The sequence below is a fragment of the Triturus cristatus genome, chromosome 6 (genome assembly GCF_964204655.1).
Source record: "Triturus cristatus chromosome 6, aTriCri1.1, whole genome shotgun sequence".
Classification (NCBI taxonomy): Eukaryota; Metazoa; Chordata; class Amphibia; order Caudata; family Salamandridae; genus Triturus; species Triturus cristatus.
Genome location: NC_140589.1, coordinates 786,094,344 through 786,114,265, shown reverse-complemented (window position 1 = coordinate 786,114,265; position 19,922 = coordinate 786,094,344). Strand labels below are relative to the sequence as shown.

The 19,922-nt window shown below is 45.9% G+C and overlaps 1 protein-coding gene across 6 annotated transcripts in view; it reads right to left on the bottom strand.

Annotated features, from left to right (window-relative positions):
- The window catches only part of AK9 (adenylate kinase 9), a 1,219,082-nt gene that overhangs the window by 582,265 nt on the left and 616,895 nt on the right, over nucleotides 1-19,922 (bottom strand). For all 6 annotated transcript variants that reach the window (XM_085611347.1, XM_085611348.1, XM_085611351.1 and 3 more), the window contains 2 exons: nucleotides 10,583-10,657; nucleotides 9,983-10,186 (listed from right to left, as the gene is read on the bottom strand). In XM_085611347.1, coding sequence (XP_085467473.1) covers nucleotides 9,983-10,186; nucleotides 10,583-10,657 — 279 coding nt within the window. The remainder of the gene's footprint in view (nucleotides 1-9,982; nucleotides 10,187-10,582; nucleotides 10,658-19,922) is intronic.

The window sequence follows — 19,922 nt, the reverse complement described above, 5'->3', positions numbered from 1 at the left end:
TACCTCCAAACTCATCCGAAGAAGAGTCGACTTCACCTTCTTCCACCTCAGCCCGATACCTTTCCTCCTCCAAAACCCTTTGGGCCTCCCGCCTCGATCGATTCCGGGGAGCCGGCGTCGACGACGTCGTACGCGGCGTCGGTGGAGCCAAAGGCACCGGCGTCGGAGGCGCTACAGGCGGAGTCGGCGGCGCCGGATGCGGCGTCGATGGAGTCGGCCTCGGCGTCAAAGAAGGCTCCGAAGATTGACCATCCATCCGAGGTCGAGCCGGATTCCCAATCGGCGCCGGAAACTGCCAAGAAGGCGCCATCGGCATAAAAGGCAGAAAAGGAGCCTGAGCGTATTGCTGCGGCACTCCCAGAGAAAACGCCATCGGACCCACGGGACCTGCTGGTGCTCCGGATGGGAAGGATGCTCTCTGAAAAATGCCATACATGGCATTCAGAAATCCCGAAGGATCCGTACCTGGAGCCGGGAATTGGGGATAAGGAACTGCCCCTGTATCCTCCTGTGGAGCCACCGGCGTCGGCTCCTCAGAATCCTCCACCGGAGCCGCGCAGTCATCAGGCACCGGAACAGACTCTTCCTGCTCCTGCTCCACATCAGATTCCACCCGACCCGGAGTCGAAGCCTTGGACGGCGCCGGCGACGGCGTCGGGGAACGAGCTGGAGTCCGCTTCGGAGAGGGAGACTTCGAAGACTTATCAGGAGAAGGCGAAGGAGACAAGACCTTGCTCTGACGTCGACGAGGCGAAGCCGACCTCGACCTCTTAGACTTCGAGGACCGACGCCGAGAAGAATGCTTCCTCTTCTTATGGTGCTTCTTCGACTTCGACGACCTCGAAGTCGAAGACTCTCGCCTGGACTTCTCCTTTTTCCTCCCTCTCTTCTCCTCACCGATCTTCTTCATGAAGAGTTTGGTCTTCCTCTCCTTCAGCGCTTTAGGATTCATGCTCCTACAGCACCCGTACTCATCCACGTCATGATCAGAGGAGAGACACCATAAACAATTCTGATGCGGATCCGTCATGGACATCAGGCCTCCGCACTCCCTACAGGGCTTAAAGCCCGACTTCCTCGTCGAAGACATACCGATTTTAACAAAAATACACCACTAGATTACAAAGTATCTAGAGAGCACTGGGAAAAAACCGTTGCGCGTCGACGGCGCGGAAAAAAGGGAACTGACGTCATCACGTCGACGTGGGCTTCTTATGGCTCCGATGACGTCGTACGGAGTCGCGTGCGGGGCCGATGTATTGTGACGTCGCCCACGTCGACGTGGAATGCTGGGGAAGAAAAGTTCCGTGGAATGCTGGCGCAGGGGATATTCACAAGGTGAGGAATCCACTGGCAGATGTATCCATCAGAAATCATAGTTATCTACCAAGGTTCTCTTTTCTTCTTGCTGAGTACCTTTGTAACAAGGAGAAACAACAGGAAAATCTAAGCAAATGTCCTAGATCAATGCTATTGAAAACACATTCCACCCAGATAGTGCCTGCCCGCTGGTGTAGACAGGCATTGTTGGTTCCCATTGGTTGCAAAGAGATCTAGGTTCAGGCTGCTCCAGCTTTTGGTTCAATATCCATTCATGGCATTCCCTTTAGGATCTGCTGGGTGAGTCCTCTAATTCATTGTCTTCCACCAGTAAGTGTACTGCTGAAAGGTATACTTGAGGTAGAATATTCAAGTTCTACTACTCTTGTGCTTTTGCTGAGAGAAAGTATGACTTTGTAACGCCTTACTAGTTGATGTAAATATCAAGGATGTATTTTCCATACATAAGAATTTATGAGGAGTCATTTTTCTAGCTAGGAAGTATTGAGGGCCTAGCTCCACAGCTCTTAACTCCTCCAGGGCATTTATATGAAGACCTGCCTCCTCTACAGATTACTTGACATTAGTGGCTAGGTCTAGCAGGTGTTCACCTCATCCTCCATGAAGGCATCTGCTGTCAACACAAAATAAGCTGTTCCTTCATGGAAAGCTAAACGTATCACTGTGTTCTCTCTTTGAATCCACCAAGGCAATTTCTTTTTCATTCATGAAGTGACTTTCACCTTGTTGCCGAACGAATCAGTTCCCTGCATCTACTGGCTGTCAAGTTCTTTCTGAAATTGTCTCATGTATAGTAGACAGAAAGGGATCAAAGGGATACAGGATGCCATAATCCATAGCAAGGATTTGAATAGATGCAATAAAATGAAATATATGCTCTGTAGTTGTCTTTATAGATTTTGTATCTTTTAAATTTGTTTGTCTGATGGAGAAGCTTTTCCTGCAGTGATGTTCAGGACTCCCCACAGAAACCGTTTCTTTCTGCAATGAATGAGAGAGGACTTTTCCATGTTGAAGGAGAAGTCCAACTTGCCCAACAGCTTGAGGCAGGACTATTTGAGTATTTGTTGGATTGGGATGAATTTCAATTTAGTAGCCAATTTTCCAAGGAATGAAATCATTGGTGAGCACTAGGGCCAAACAATTTATAAGTATTCATGGAACTTATTTTAGGAAGAAGGGGAAGACCTTGAATTCATAATGGCAACAAGCCATTTAACAGCCAGATACCTTAAATGTTTGATGTGGATAGGGACATGAAAATATGTCTCCTATAGGTCTAATGCTATAAGATATTCTCCTTCTATCAGGCGTTGAATGATCCCATGCAGGAAGAATATGTAAATTGGTTGTATTTATTTAATTTCTGTAGATCACAAATCTACCTCCACTCACCTGGATTCTTCTTGATAAGGAAGATGAGGGACTGCACGCTTCTATTCAGTTTGGTTTTGGCACATCTTCTATGGCATCTTTTTGTATCACAGAGAGAATTTTGGCTTCCAATAGACAGAGGTGTTTGTGCATCATCCTCCATGGCTTTGTGGTAGTGTGTTTCTGCATGAGTTCTACCATAAGGCAAAATCTCACCAGATCCAGGAATCACTGGTCAGTTGTGACAGCTTTCCATTCCTTCTGGGCAACTACTGGAAGACATTTTATGGGTTAAATGGGGTTGTGGCCAGTGCCCGATGACAGCCGTTGTCATCTTGCATTCTCTTGACCTTTTGAGTGAGCTCCCGACCTATGATGTGGTGTTTGGTAGATAGCTGGTGGTGAGTTCCCATACAGCTGTGGCAGACATGACTGTTGTGGGGCTTAGTATTGCTGGTATTTGTAGGATTGGTAACCTTCTCTGTATGAGGACTATTGTAGGAAACTGGACTTTTTGCAGATGTTCCCCAACTTTTTGCCCCCATTTGAACTGCTAGATGCTGGTTTTTTACTCTGATGGTGCACTGAAGCCTGCTAACCAGGCTTCAGTGCCAGTATTCTATCCCCTAAAGTTACATGTGTAATTGGCATACCAATTGACAACAACTTACCTACCTTATAAGTCCCTAGTAGGTGGCACCTGTGGTGCCCAGGGCATGGCTGGTAAAGGGGTACTGTGGGTTTGCAGCACTGGTTGTGCCACCCTAAGTGACCCAAGTAAACTAATGACAGCAGGCCTGCCATTGCAGACTACAGGAACAGTATTCAGTGCACCAATTCGCCTTTGTCCTCACCATGTGTGACAAAGTCCCAGCAGTGCTATTAGTTTATGTCACTCACCCCTAGAGATGGCCTCCTGTGCCTAGGATGCAGGGTGCAGTATATTAAAAATGTAGACATGTAAGCGCAAGCTTATATGTCTCTATAACTACCATTAAAGAGCACCATAAGTGATAGGCGGTTCATAGAATAACATAGGACTAATACCCAGGCATACCCAGGTTGCTAGCTCCCTTATGGTACCACCTAAATATGTCAGGTTGGGTATCAAACAACTTTGCTTCCATCCCCTGACATGAACCTGGTGTCAAGGGAAGGCTGGCATACACCCAGGTACCCACCTGGGTGCTTAGAAGTTGCCCATCTGATTACCCAAGCTGACATGTACTTTGGCTGGCAGGCCCGGGTTTCCCCCCCAGCTGCCACCAAGACAGGTTTCTGACCTCCTGCCAGGCAGTGTGCGTGCTTCCAGGAGTAAAGAAAACAGGCTTGGGCAGGAAGGAGGTCACACCTCCCTCTTCCCAAATGGGCTAGTAAAGGCTTCACTGCCTCTGATACGCATGTGGGTTGTCTCCCTGAGGAGGACAAAGCCCCCCCCCGTGCCCCAGGCATGCGGGACCCAGGCAAGGTGGGGAATTAGGTATGCAGGAGTTGTGCTACACCACCAAGGTGACAAATGCAAATAGAACAATTGATGGACAGAATGCAGAACAATGTCATACATTCACCTCAGTACAGAGATCTGGGCCTAAATCCATCGTCTTTTTTGCTCACCATGCTATTACAGTTTGGACCCAGCCACAAGCAAAACAGTCTTGACCCTCTGCCCTATGGGAACAGTCCAGCCCGAACTGCCAGGCCAGGTCCTCCCTGGACTGGAAACAAGCATCCTAGGATCGGTTTCGGGGTTTCACCCCTCTTCAGCCAGGATAGCTTGATTTCAGTGATATGGAGAGCACGGAACTCACGTCTGAGCATACCTGTCCCACTCGGGGTGACAAATGCAAAAAGAACTGTTGATGGACAGAATGCAGAACAATGTCATACATTCACCGCAGTACAGAGATCTGGGCCTAAATCCATCGTTTTTTTGCTCACCATGCCATTCCAGTTTGGACCCATCCATATGCAAATCAGTCTTGACCGTGTGGCCTATGGGAACAGTTGAGCCCGAACTGCCAGGCCAGGTCCGCCCTGGACTGGAAACAAGCATCCTAGGACCGGTTTCGGGGTTTCACCCCTCTTCAGCCAGGATAGCTTGATTCCAGTGGCATGGAGAGCACGGGTCTCACGTCTGAGCATACCCATACCACTTCGGGGTGACAAATGCAAAAAGAACTGGGTGGGCATCCCTGATCTGCACACCTAAAGTGAATTTTGCCATCTTTAGGATGGCAGAAAATAGTGGGTTCTGGGTAGGAGAAGTGATCTACATCACCAAATGTGATCACCCCATGCTGTAAAGAGTAGCTGTCCATTGGCTACTCGCTCCCACACCCCAAACGCCAGGATTTAAAAGACACCCCTGACTGACACCAGAATCTTAGATCTAATTGACATACTTCAAGGAAGGGCACCAAGAAGACTGTTTTCACTGACAACAAGACTTTGAGCTGCCCACAAGCAAGGGAGGGATACTGGATCCTGGTGGCAGCATTGATCGGAATTGCATGAGCGACTTTCGTCCTTGGCCTAAACTTAGGACTCCCTGGCAGGGGGAACCCTGTGGTAAAACTGCAGGTAAAGCAATGTGCTGAATTCGAAGAAGTGCTGGCCATCAGACCCGCTTTGAAATTGCCCAAGGTAAAGTGGAACACTGCATTCTGGGAGGTGTAGTCCAGCTCTCACTAACGTTTTGAGATGCTACTGTACTCCCGTGGACCTGCAGCTGCCGAAGTCCCTTTGGATTACCGCAACCAAGGCTAGTTGGTCACCTGGCCGGGGACTGACCCCCTAAGTCGACTTTGCATTTAGAGGGAATCTCACATAAACAGCGACTGATGTCAGCAATGACCCCACCCCTGTGTACTTGCATCTTCTTCCTAGCTGCGGCATTCTTATGGTGAAATTAGCCTTGGTGCAACCGGTTCCAAGTTGATTGACAGCTGGAAGCTACCTCCGCACCCAGACTCATCGAGCAAGATAAAAGTGATCTGGCTGTTGAACCCTGGTCCAGGGACACCAAAGACCGCAACCCTGCAAGGGTAGAAGGTAACTTGACCCTGAAGTGACTGTTTCTCACTAAGCAGCTTTTTCCACTGACTGCAATGCTAAAAGCCCTGTTTAAAGCCCACAGACAGCTCAGAAGTTACCTCTGCACCCGGACTCCCCAAGCAAACTAAAATACTCTTGACTGTTGGTACTGGCCCCCCAAAGGCCTAGACCCTGCGAGGGTGGAAAGTAACTCAACCCCTAAGTGACCTTTTGTCACTAGCAGAATTTCCCAATGACTGTAAAGTTTAATGTCTTCAGTATTCAATGGCTTTATTTTCTAATGCTTTGAAAACTCGTAACTCTGGTTATATGTATGATACAAAGTTCATTTTGGTGTCTAAATATATGTACAAATAATCTCTATTTGTATAAATAGGTGTCTGATTTCTTTTGAGTTGTGTCAATTACTTATGCACCATAATGGTAGTGTAAAATGCTTAACACCTGTTCCTCCTTGAGTGATGCCTGAATGCTCTTTGCCACGTTGCCAGCACTGAGCTGAAGATTATCATTGTTGAATCCAAGGATCATCTTTGAGGCTTTGTGATAATATCACATGGTAAGGTCTCACAACCATACCGCATAATATTCGACTTTCCTACAACTATCCTCTTCCATGAGCATCATGAACAATGCATCTGCTGTAAGACTCCAAATGACCTGGCAGTATCCATGCCCAATTTAATCAACTGCAGTGTCTCTTCAATGGGCGTGATTCACAAAGGTTAGTTACACTTTTAAGTTAGGTTACACTTTGCAGTAAGTTTACTATTTAATATTCACAAACTCTGAATCCAAACTTACTGAGGGGCATATTAACAAGAACGCGTGCTAAATAAGTAGCACGATTTTACTTATCGGCGGCTATCGCTGGATTTTATCGCCCGGGTAGTGCGTTATCAACAATGCTTATCACCCAGGCAATAAAATTCAAGCGATAGCCGGCGAAATGTGGGAATATCGCTGGAGATCCAGCGATATTGCTGCAGCGATAGGGAATTACTTGTAAATAGCGCATGGTGGTTGTAGCCTGAGTTTCCACACCCATTACACATATAGCTAAGTCTGAATTTCTGCAGACGTTAGCTATCAGTGATAACCGCGGTTAGCGTGGGTTTTGGCATTGCTATGGGTGTCAGGGTAGGCATTGTAAATACCGCGATGTGCAGTTAGCGACTTATTGCCTGTGGTTTTGCTCGGGAACACCTACTTTGCATCTCATTAGAGATGCGATGTAAGGCGTAAGCAAAACTGGTGCTACGACAAGGAAACACGCGCTAGCGTGTCCTTGCTGATACTGAGATGCCATCATCGCCGCTTTTCGGCCGAAAACGGCCGCTAAAGCGGCGATAATGGGCTTGTTAATATGCCCCTAAGTTACATGTCCCTGCCCATAGAGTAATGGAATTGGGTTACTGCTGTGTGGGTGGGTGACGTCCCTTCCTAAACCCTTGCCTGACCCTCCCTTAACCCCACTTACTCCTCCCTAATCCATCCCCTTTAGTAGTGAGTCTGTCCCTTTTCCCCACCCACTCCCGTGTCCCTCACACATTTACTACTAAATCTATACTTGCATGTAAAGAGACACCGCAGTCAGGGCGGAGAACTCTGCCTATATATGTATAGGCAAAACTTACATTTTATACTACTACATAACGTACTACAACTGCAATTTGAGAATTATGCCCCCTGTGTCTTAAAATGATTCCCTAGCAAAGGGAATATCCTAAAATCTAAACTAAACTTCTGGTCTAAACAAAACTCAGCATAGCCAGCCTTATCATGTGAAGGAAGCTTTGTAGTAGTAAACTCTGGCCTTTTGGCCAGAGTCCTTGCTCTCTGCCCCTGTAGCTCCGCGGTCGTGCTCCTACTGATGCCTACTCCGTGCCGGTAGGGGTTCGAGCCTGGTGTTGCTTTATTTTCTGTCTTCAGTGTGACTTATTCTGTTTCCTTGGGTTTTGCGTGCCTGTGTCCTTCGTTGGTAGCATTCCTGTCATTGTCTTATTACTTGTGCCTTTTTTTTTCCATTTTTGCCTGTGCCCTCGTTTCTGGTCCTCTGTGCCCGTTTTCTACCGCCCTTCCCACCGCTGCTGCCGCAAAGGGCCCCTCCCCCTCTGTCATTCCCGCTTCCCAGCTCCGCTTCCCTATCCCCTCTCCAATTTAATGGCGGGCATGCGCAGTGGGCATGCCGCTGGCGCGCCAAGGAGAAGCCCAACTGCGCCCGTCCGTGACCCGACCGCAACCAGCACCAGGAACCCTGGATCTGCGACCTCCCACCGCTGCAACTCCACTGCCCGCCTCGCACTCAACCTGGGAAGGAACAGCAACTGCCAGCAGACGACACCAAACACCACCCACGGCCAGTTCTCCTGCCACCACTGCCGCAAAACCTTCACAGCCGCCACCACCACCGCACCGAACGCCAACATGCGCTCCCTGCACAGACACACCATAGAGATCTGGGACCTCCTAGACATGCTCTCACCAGACGTCGCCTTCTTTAAAGAGACCTGGACCACCGCCAACTCCACCCCGACACCGCCACCGCCATCCCTGATGGATATAAAATCCAGAGGAAGGACTGCCCTAACTGCTCAGGAGGAGGACTCACCATTGTACACAAGAGCTCCTTCCGACTCTCCACCGCCACCACAAACGACTCCCTCTCCACCAACGAAACGAACACCTTCACTTCCAGATCCAGACCAGCCCTAGAACCACACTCCATGGCACCCTCGCCTACAGACCCCCTGGAGCCCGCGCTTCGTTCGCCACTACCGTCGCAGACCTCATCACCCACCACGCCATCACCTTCATGGACTACATACTCGTTAGAGACCTGAACTTCCACCTCGACAACCCCAGCGACCCCAATTCCACCACCCTCCTGGACAACCTCACCAACATCAGACTAAAACAACTTGTCACCACGCCCACCCAGAATACACCCTTAACCCCATCTTCGCAGGAGGGAACAACATTCACTTCAGCCACACCATGCAACCCCCATGGATGGACCTCCACTGTGTACACTTCCAAGTCAACAAACCCACTCCATCCAAAACCTGCACCACATCCTCCATGAAGGAACTGGAGCTAAGTCCCTGAGGAGCAGCTCAACTCCACCCTCAATCACGACGCCCCCACCACCTCGACCAATGCCAACCTCACAGCCAAAGAACTCCACAGTTGGATCTCCAACTGCGCAGACAAGCTCGCACCCCTACGTAACACCGACAGCCAGCGCCCCGGGAAGGCTACCTGGTTCACTGCCGATCTCCAAGATTCCAGACACACCTGCAGATGTCTCGAGAAGAAGAACTGGAGAAGCAGAACAACGTCAGAAGATCGCACCACCTAGTAATGAAGATAAGTTTTCTTTAATCCTTAGAGAAGGACTAAAGAAAACTTATCTTCATTACTATGAATCTCTCATTGTTCTTACTCTTGTCTCCAATGACTTTTTAGCTATATGTGTGCACAGGATTATTTGTCAATTGTTTTGTTGTAGGGTTCCTTCCTACACATATTAAGGGGTTTCACGGGTTTCCCCTTCCTGTTTAGCACCATAACTATTTGTATTTGTAATTACTTTACACGTTAATTTGCTGAGCGCCAATTGCTTCCTATATTTCAATACCCTGTTTTAGTAGTTTGTTTTTATTTCACTGCTCCGCAAGCTCCAGACCATACAGAACACCGCAGCCAGACTCGTCCTCGGAATCCCTCAACACGAACACATCACACAACACTTGCGAAACCTACACTGGCTTTCCATTGAGGAGAGAGTTACTTTCAAGATACTCACCCACGCCTACACATGCCTCTACAACACCGGACCCCAATACCTCAATAAGAGAATCATTTTCCACGTACCCAAGAGAAACTTCCGATCCCCCGACCTCACCCTTGCCAAAACCCCTTGCATCCACAGAGCCAGAACAGGTGGAGGACCCTCCTCCTATATCGCGGCCAAGACCTGGAACAAGCTCCTGATCGACATCAGGCGTGCCCCCTCCCTGAACAGCTTCAGGAAGTTGCTCAAGTTCTGGCTTTTCGACTGAATAGAGCTGCAGAACCGTCCGCCCCCACCCCCTAGCTCCTTGAGACCCTCATGGGTGAGTAGCGTGCTTACAATTCCCCTGATTGATTGATTGATTGATTGATTGCATCCTGTTCTATTGTGAGTGGAGTTAAAATGATTGCCACTTACTTTCCATACTTCTCACGGTTTCTTGAAATAGTGCCTCTGGTGACTTTCCGGCGATCTCCAGGTTGAGAATTTGACCAAAAAATGATTCCTTGATTGTGTGCTCCAGAAGCTGATACTCTTGTGTGAAGAGGGCAATACCCTCCATAAATGGTTCCATTTCAGGGCCAGTAGGATAATCACCTTCTGCAATTGTGGGAAGCACAACTGTAGAGTAAAGGAAAAAGATAGATAAAATTTTGCACAAATGCCTACACATTTATCTTCTAAATGCAACAGGACAGATTGTTAATGTCACTGTAAATTATTTGATTTACTCTGTTTGCAGTTTTGTAGCGAAGTCACCAAAGATCCTGTTTCTTCATTATATTTGCATGTGTTCTAGAAGCACGGGCCTAAGAATGCAGCATGAAAGGCATTAAAGAAATTCAAGAGAGCACTGAGGAACTGTAAAAAAAGAATTTGTATAGACGTAGTTTCTAAATATTGATGACAGGTGAGGTAAAAAGTAAAGAATGTTCATATAAAAGAATATAAAGACATGAATTAATCATAAAAGACTGTTATTTTCAGAAAGAGTAATTTTTTGACCGAGTAACTAACCTGCTTCTCGCTTTGGTGGTATATCTTCTTCCAACTGATCTGCGGTGGCAGCAGGCTGATCGCCTTTATGTGAATCTATAGACAAACAAGTCAAAAATTAGTACTTGATCTTTATGTTTCTGAAAAAGGAAGTTCTGAAAACCTGAGTATTTGCATTGTAACATGCTTCTGGCAGGCATTGCTATATACAAAGTGACTTCTGGGATTAGGTAACTGCATTATATCCTTAAATCAATATAAACAAAACCGTCCTTAAGGACATAAATACTCATCCTCTTAGACAAAGGTCAATGACTAAGTTTCCCTAATTTAAAGTCACAGCTGATGCTGGGTTTTGCTCTGAAACTAATTAAGTCTATTTTCTTTCTTACATTGCATTTTCTGTCGTCTGTTGTGTGCATTATGGTTCTGCCTCTGCAGTTCTCTTACAGTGAAATCTACTGAGAAATTAATTTGATTTCTTTGGGCCTAATGTACAAATCCCTTTGTGGTTGCAAACCCTGGAAGTTGCAAAATAACATGGCTTATGACTGCAAAAGGGCTTTTTATAATGTTGAAAGCCAAATCAGAAAAGTCTTTCAGACTCATAACGGCTTTTGCAATCCTTTCTGAGTTGCAAATTAGACAGAGCAAGAAAGAAGCTGGCCCCTGCTACTAACAAGAAATTAGTTACTTACCTGTAACTCTAGCTCTCCAACATTTGTATGTTTTAAATATTCACATGCTTGAATCATTCCCAGTCATCAGGCTGGTAACCCCGCTACATTAAACTAGCAGTAAACATTGCAAAAATATACAACATACAATATATAATGTAAAAAGGCCATAGGCCTGAAACAACATAGTAAATTTTGTAACACATCCACCTCATCTGAAAAAACCCAAACTTTAGTCAATGAAATGGAAGCGTAAGCACTGCTTCTCCCTTAGAGGCCACCATAGCTCAGATTTCAAAGCACAGGTGTGAGAGTAGAATACAGTGAGCCTCTAACCAGAGAGGAGGGAGGGTCGCTTGCTAATATATAAAAGATACCTATGTTGGAGAACTGGAGTTACAGGTAAGCAACCAATTTCTTCTCCAACATTGGAACTTTTATATATTCATATACTTAAATCAGAATAGCAGGCTCACCTTTAATGAAGCAAGTTTCTCAGGACATCCTGTTCCACTACTGCATCAGCTTCTGCGCCCATGTCTAGGCAGTAATGCTTTGTGAATGTATGCCTGTTCTTCCAGGTGGCTACACAACAAGATGTCTATCAACAGCATCCCAGCATAGAGTGCTGCAGTTAAAGCCATGCCCCAGATGGGGTGTGCTCTTCCCTGGCGAAGGCGCTTGGTTTTGGCATGACAGAAAGCAATACAGGCAGAGGTTCAACAAGCTATCCTCTTTTGGACAGGGATTAACCTTTTTGTGGTTGAGCAAATGATGCAAATAGATGATCTGATGTGCGTATGTCCTTTGTCTTGTCCTTAGAGAATTTGAGACATCTACATAAGTCTAAAGAATTTAATGATCTTTCTGCTGGTGAAAATGGATTGGGAAAGAAGGATCTAAAAATGAAAAGTTTATTCAAATGGAAGTCTCTAGGCAACTTAGGAATGAATTTAGACACACTCCAAAAACACTGTAGCACACCAGAAAAAGTCATTGATTTTGTATCATTCAGTTAATTTTATATCACCGGATATCACAAGGAAAAAGTTCAAATATTGATTCTCGTCGAGTTGTTGATGATGGGCTTTATTCCAAATTCATAAAAAAATAGCCATTTTCAATTCACAGCCGACGCCCGTTTCGCCCAACGGGCTTCCTCAAGGCTCCAATCTGCGATGTGCCTGCAACTATTGCCTCTCATCAAGTGTTAGTTTCCTTTCTATTTCAATCGTGATAGTTCTTATTGGTTATGGATGCTTTATCCGATGTCCAGTTTCGAATATATATGTCAAATCAAGTCGATTTTGACGCGCGTTTCGCCCAACGGGCTTCCTCAAGGCTGTAAAGATCATACAACGCAATCAACAACTTGTTCATTGCTATTATTACACATACACGAATGAACAATATTTAGTTCAGAGTTTCCCTATACAAATGTATATAGAGACAATATTATTTAAAAACACCGGGACACATTTATGTCCATAATCACTACCATAGACCACCACACCAATGTGAAGAATACAAAACACTCATTATCTTATTAGAGTGAGATTAGAGCTACACTAGAAAAAGTGTGAATAGACCGATTTCGTAGTCCCCAAAAGCTAAAACACTGCAAAACAATCACCTGTAAAGTGTGATTAGAGATGTGTCTGGATTGTCAAATGTGTAGGTCACAAATTGAATTAGTAATGCCAAATAAATGTACATTGGATAAAAATCAAGTTGGTGAGAAATATAGGTCCCACCTCCAATCTGCGATGTGCCTTCATCTATTGCCTCTCATCAAGTGTTAGTTTCCTTTCTATTTCAATCATGATAGTTCTTATTGGTTATGGATGCTTTATCCGATGTCCAGTTTCGAATATATATGTCAAATGAAGTCGATTTTCGTCATTTTTGATATGTATAAATCATTCTGTCAATATCTTGTTAGGTGATCTAATGTCATATATACTGTCTGGTGAACTCATAAATACTAACATTGTCTTTTGCATGTTGAAAAATATTACTAACAATACATGAACATCAGGCATTTTTTGATATATGAGGCGATATCCTTTTAATACGATCTCTAGTATGGATAATCAGTGAGAACATGGCCAGCATTATCAAGTTTTGGAGCCAAAACAATACAAGATGCATAATACTCTGGGGCATTCCCTCAATGAAGGCCGTCATCTATATTTGTCATAAAATGTCTCCATTTAGGTTGAGTGAGTTCGAGTATTGGTGGATTATAATTATTATGATGAAGTAATTCAAGTTAGAGTCACCCTAATGTGCTCTTGTCGTTTTTATACTGAGTCCATTGACCGTCCAAGATCGCGCTCCCAATACACATCTCTATGGTGCGAACAGGTTTAAAAATATGGCACGCCACAATATGGCCTCGAAATATGAATTTCCAGTAGAAATAATACAATGTATTTTTGTCTCGAGACTATTGAATCTAGTCCGGTTCTAAACATCGACGATCTATTTGCGTTTAAAAAAAAAAAAAAAATCCTGAGTTATTCTATTTGTGCTATTCTTTCTTGTGATATTTTAACCAACGATCGTTTTAGATCGTGTCTCCAATATATATATCTGTAGTGTGAACAGGATGTAACTATTATACATTACAATATGGCCGCGGTATTCGAATACCGTGATATGATTACATAACGGAGTCCTATTTTGATGTTTAGTGACTTTGGGTAGCGTCCTTAAAGCCGGTAATGGCGCGACGCGGGAACACGAACACTTACAACCTCTGACTTGATGCGGTCATAAACGCTGACGGCGGGTAAGATATACATTGTCCATCCTGATATCCAACGGAACTAGATTTAGGTGTTGCATATGAGAACTAGGAGATTGTCGGGTTCTCTCCGTTTGAAGCACACCATGCGTGCATTCATTGATAAACGAATTGACTTTGAAGATGTAATGGCACACATTCACTCTGAAAGTCTCACAGATTTATATTGGGTTTACTTAGTATTTCTTTAGTTTGAGATTATATGCCATATAACTGATTAACCACTAGATGTTAGTTTACCTTATGGCTTCGGATTGTTTTGGGATACTAGCCCGGAGGGGCAAGTTTACGTTTTTTGTTTACTTAACTGGACTGGGTTATAAAACATGAGGTGATGAGACAACAGTTTTTAGAATAGTGTTTTATCCATTTATTTTAACAGTATGGACGTAATACGGTCCCAAGAATGATTTATACATATCAAAAATGACGAAAATCGACTTGATTTGACATATATATTCGAAACTGGACATCGAAAAAAAAGCATCCATAACCAATAAGAACTATCACGATTGAAATAGAAAGGAAACTAACACTTGATGAGAGGCAATATATGCAGGCACATCGCAGATTGGAGGTGAGACATATTTCTCACCAACTTGATTTTTATCAAATGTACATTTATTTGGCATTGCTAATTCAATTTGTGACCTACACATTTGACAATCCAGACCCATCTCTAATCACACTTTACAGGTGATTGTATTGCAGTGTTTTAGCTTTTGGGGACTATGAAATCGGTCTATTCACACTTTTTCTGGTGTAGCTCTAATCTCACTCTAATAAGATAATGAGTGTTTTTCTTTTTTGTATTCCTCACATTGGTGTGGTGGTTTATGGTAGTGATTATGGACATAAATGTGTCCCGGTGTTTTTAAATAATATTGTCTCTATATACATTTGTATAGGGAAACTCTGAACTAAATATTGTTCATTCGCGTATGTGGAATAATAGCAAAGAACAAGTTGTTGATTGCGTTGTATGATCTTTACAGCCTTGAGGAAGCCCGTTGGGCGAAACGCGCGTCAAAATCGACTTGATTTGACATATATATTCGAAACTGGACATCGGATAAAGCATCCATAACCAATAAGAACTATCACGATTGAAATAGAAAGGAAACTAACACTTGATGAGAGGCAATAGATGCAGGCACATCGCAGATTAGAGCCTTGAGGAAGCCCGTTGGGCAAAACGTGCATCGGCTGTGAATTGAAAATGGCTGTTTTTTAATGAATTTGGAATAAAGCCAATCATCAACAACTCGACGAGAATCAATATTTGAACTTTTTCCTTGTGATATCCGGTGATATAAAATGAACTGAATGATACAAAATCAATGACTTTTTCTGGTGTGCTACAGTGTTTTTGGAGTGTGAATTAATTTTGAGAGTTAATTGTGATCTCAAAGATTGGGATACTTGAGGTGGATAGGTATCAACCACTGTATTAGCACCCGATATGCAATATATTGAATACTATATTTGAAAAATTATGCTTTAGAACTAATGATGATGTGCAAGTCAATATAGCATATCCACCTTGTCCTTTTTGTAAAATAGGAATGAATTTAGGGTTGGTTCTCAGGTTCTCAGAATCAATTTGCCCTAAGTGATCCGGAGAAAGGGTTCTCCGGTGGTGAATGCCTGAATCTATCCCAATCAGCTAGCGGATGTCAGAACCAAGAGTAGCGCATGAAACAAATTTTAAGTCCGCGCTATGAATCAGCTCGAAAGGAGGTAACATCAGCAGACTGATCATCGGTCGAACGGGACCAGGACCGGTACCTCCGCGGAGTTTCGCTGGACAGCGCTGACTGTCAGGCTGCAAGAAGCTTCATCGCCTGCTCCCTCAAGGTCTTCAGAGCCATGGCCTGGCAGTCCGAGCACGACTTCGTATTGTGGTCGCACTCAAGACACCAAAGACAGATGCAATGGGTATCGGTAACCAAAATCATGCGGAAACACGCCCCTCACTTCTTGAAACATGTCTTCCTTGAAGACATCCAGCGCACACGAAGTCGGAAAAAATCCATGACTTCAACAAAAGTCGAGAAAAAGCCTGACAAAAAGCAGCAGAGGGGTAGCTCTTCCTGGATCAGCGCTTAGCCGGCGTGGAAAGAAAAGAACTGATGTCCGCCTGCCTCGGGTGGCGCCTACATAAACACCGCGATGTCATAAATGACGATAATGACGCCGCTGACATCACATGGAGCCGAATGGAGCCACCCGACGTTGTGCGCAAGGGGTATTGCTCAGCAAAAATATCCGGATCCAGCCTGACGCCTGGGACATTCAAAGGTAAGGAATCTGCAGATAGAAGTCTCTATCAGATCCTTCCAACTGCATCTGGACACAGTTACATCCTAGTGGTGGTGGTCCATGCCACTAGGTATCCAGAAGCAATTTCCCTTACAACCACTACAGCTCCTGTAGTGGCCAGGACCCTCCTAGGAATCTTTTCCAGAGTGGGCTTCCCTAAGGAGGCCTTAACAGACAGAGGCACCAACTTCATGTCTAGTTACATAACTGCAATGTGCAAAGAGTGTGGAGTAAACTAAAAGTTTACCATACCCTACCATCCACAGTGTAATGGGCTTGTTGAAAGGTCCAATAAGACCCTAAAGGGTATGATCATGGGACTCCCAGAAAAGCTCAGGCGAAAATGAGATGTCTTACTACCCTGCCTTCTCTGTGCCTACAGCGAGGTTCCTCAGGGTGGGGTTGGCTGCAGTCCATTTGAACTTCTGTTTGGACATCCAGGTAGGGGTCCATTGTGTCTAGTTAAGGAGGGCTGTGAGCAACCTCTCAAACCTCTTAAACAGGATATTGTGGACTATGTCCATGGCATGATTTCAAATATGGCTGAGTACATGAAGAAGGCCAGTAAAACCTTGAGGCCAGCCAAGAGCTTCAGAAAGCCTGGCATGACCAAAAGGCTGTACTGACTGTTTACCAGCCAGGCCAGAAAGTGTGAGTGTTGGAGCCTGTGGCCCAAGCAACTCTCCAAGACAAATGGAGTGCCCCCCACACCATTCTTGAAAAGAAAGGTGGGGTCACCTGCCTGGTGGACCCAGGCCATCGAAGAAGTCCACACAGGGTACTTCATGTGACCCACCTAAAACCTTTTGTAGACAGGGCTGACATGAGCTTCCTCATGGCCACTGATGAGGGGTAGGAGGAAGAGAGTGACCCTCTCCCTGATCTCCTCTCTCAGAACACTATTGATGGGTCTGTTGATGAAGTAACCTTGGCAGGCAGCCTCACTGACCAGCAGCAAGGTGATTGCAGGAAGGTCCTCAATCAGTACAAGCATATGTTCTCTGTGACACACAGTAAAACCACCTGGTGTGCCCATGAAGTGGACACCGGTGCCAGTCTGCCAGTAAAGAAAAACATTTACAGACAGCCTGACCATGTTAGAGACTGCATCAGGGCAGAGGTCCAAAAGATGGTGGAATTGGGGGTCATTGAGCCTTCAGAGAGCCCCAGGGCTAGTCCAGTAGTCTTAGTACCAAAACCTCACACTGAGGGTGGAAAAAGAGGGATGATGTTTTGTGTGGACCACAGAGGCCTCAATGCAGTCACTAGGACTGATGCCCATTTCATTCCAAGGGCTGATGAGTTCATAGATACTTTGGCCTCAGCCAAGTTTCTGAGTACATTTGACCTGACTGCTGGCTATTGGCAAATCAGAGTAGCTGAGGATGCCAAGCCAAAAACTGCATTTTCATCCCCAAGTGGGCATTATCAATTTAGTGTGATGCCCTTCAGTCTGGAAAATGCACCTGCCACATTTCAGAGGCTGGTGAGCAAAGTTTTACCAGGTCTGGAAGCCTATGGTGCAGCATATCTAGATGATATTGCTGTCTTTAGCTCCAATTAGAGGGATCACCTGGTCCACCTCAGAAATGTTCTGGACGCCCTGCGAAAGGCAGGCCTCACTGTCAAGGCCACCAAGTGCCAGATAGGGCAGAGCAAAGTTGTATACTTGGGCCACCTGGTAGGTGGAGGCCAGGTTCAGCCATTGGAGAGCAAAATCCAGACCATCATGGACTGGGTTGCTCCCACTAGCCAGGACTACTGCCGGCCAGAGACATGATTCTGCCCTCCTGATTCTGAGCCAAGCTCGAGCAGGGGAAGGCAGAACAATAGGTATCCTGTCACAGGGATATGTGACCACCTTCCAGACAGGGTTTAGTGTATTGGAACAGGGTGGGGGCGCTTGGCAGTGCAACTGATACTGTTTGAAGGGCCGTTGGCTCCTGCTCTGGCGCAAAACTGGACAAAGGACATGGGAGTGTCCTCCCTACTGTATAGCCCCTCCTTTGGGAGGGACCCCTGAATCGTCCAAACCCTTTCCTTAGGGTACTTAAGGGCTTACCTGTGGGTGGGCCCTTAGATAAGTCATGAGACAAGATTCAGATCACATACCACTTCAGCTTCGACCGTCTGGACACTCTGGACTTCGCTAGACTTCGCTTTGGGGGACAGAAACGGCAACGGGGAGATTCCTTCTGCTCCTAGTCTTGTTGTCCTGCTGGTGTTCTGCAACGTCTGTTCTTGTGCTCCATACAGGTTCTTCACCAGGCCTGTGGACATCCAAGACACCTGAAGGAATCTCCCTTAGAGTGAAGGAGTCCCTCCCATGCATCTGCAGGCACTGCAATGCAGCTGACCGGTCTGCTGACCCTGTGCTCCCACGGACTCGGAAAGGCTCAGCAACACAGGTGGTGGTTCTGCAACTCCGTTGATGCCTGCACTGTCTTCATACCGAGTTTGAGGCCAGTATCCCTCGTCTAAATTGCTGGAACCGGGCCCCTGTGCATCGCGCCGACTTGCCGTTGCCAAGGCTTGTTGAATCTCTCCTCCAGAGATCTTCGGCTCCAAGAAGCTCCAACCTCAAGCAACTCCTGCAGCCAAGATCTTTGCCCTTACCACTTCTTCTGCACCATGGGCCTTCTTCATTGGTGAGCTGCTCGAGGTCCTCTTGCGACTCCTGTGCCTTCAGCCCATGGGTCCTCTGGAGGATCTTCTTTGACTTCAGTGAGCTCCCCTGCTTGCTTGGGGCTGCTCCTACTTACCTGCTCGTGGTGAGTTACTTGGACCTTGCTGGTCCCGACACTACACCTTTTTCTTCTACTACGTTGTTTGCTGCTGCCAACGATTGTTGGTGCCCCTGCCGGATACTGACCCCTTGGCTCTCAAAATCCCACGTGGGACAGCTCATGAATGGTCCCTGGTCTTCTATTTCATCGCCTAGTCCGCACAGCTGCAACTTCAAGGGCACCATTAACCTCTCCTGAATCACCGACATCGGTGGGCATTTGTCCTCCGTGCCTACTAGTCACTCCTGAGTGGCATAGACTCTGTCCCCTCTGCTTGCAGGTACCTCCCATCTTGAATCCACCTTTGGGTTCCACTGGGCTCTTACAGCTTCTTCGCTAGCGGCATCTTTCCTGAAGTCCTGCATTGTGGTCTACAGCGGTTTCCGACGTTACTTGACACCCATGAACCCGGCTTTCCTTGTGTAGGTATCCTGGTTCCTGGTGTATCCACGGGTGCGGTGACTCTCCAACCTTCCATCTTCCATGGGGTTTCTTCAGGGTCCACTAGGAAAGGTCCTTCTTCTTCAAAATTGCAACAGCGACTTACCTATTGACTAACATTGACCACGCGGTCGTGTTCCCACTCTGCACACAACCTTCGTGGGGTTCCTAGATACTCACATCTGGTGGTTCTTTGGGTCCCCGGCTCTTTTTTTTATTGACATGTTTTTATTAGGGTTTTGCATGCATTTCATCACATTGAACATTCACAAGTATAAGCGTGAATCATTGCACCGTGGGTCCCCGGCTCTTCTACATCTTCTGGG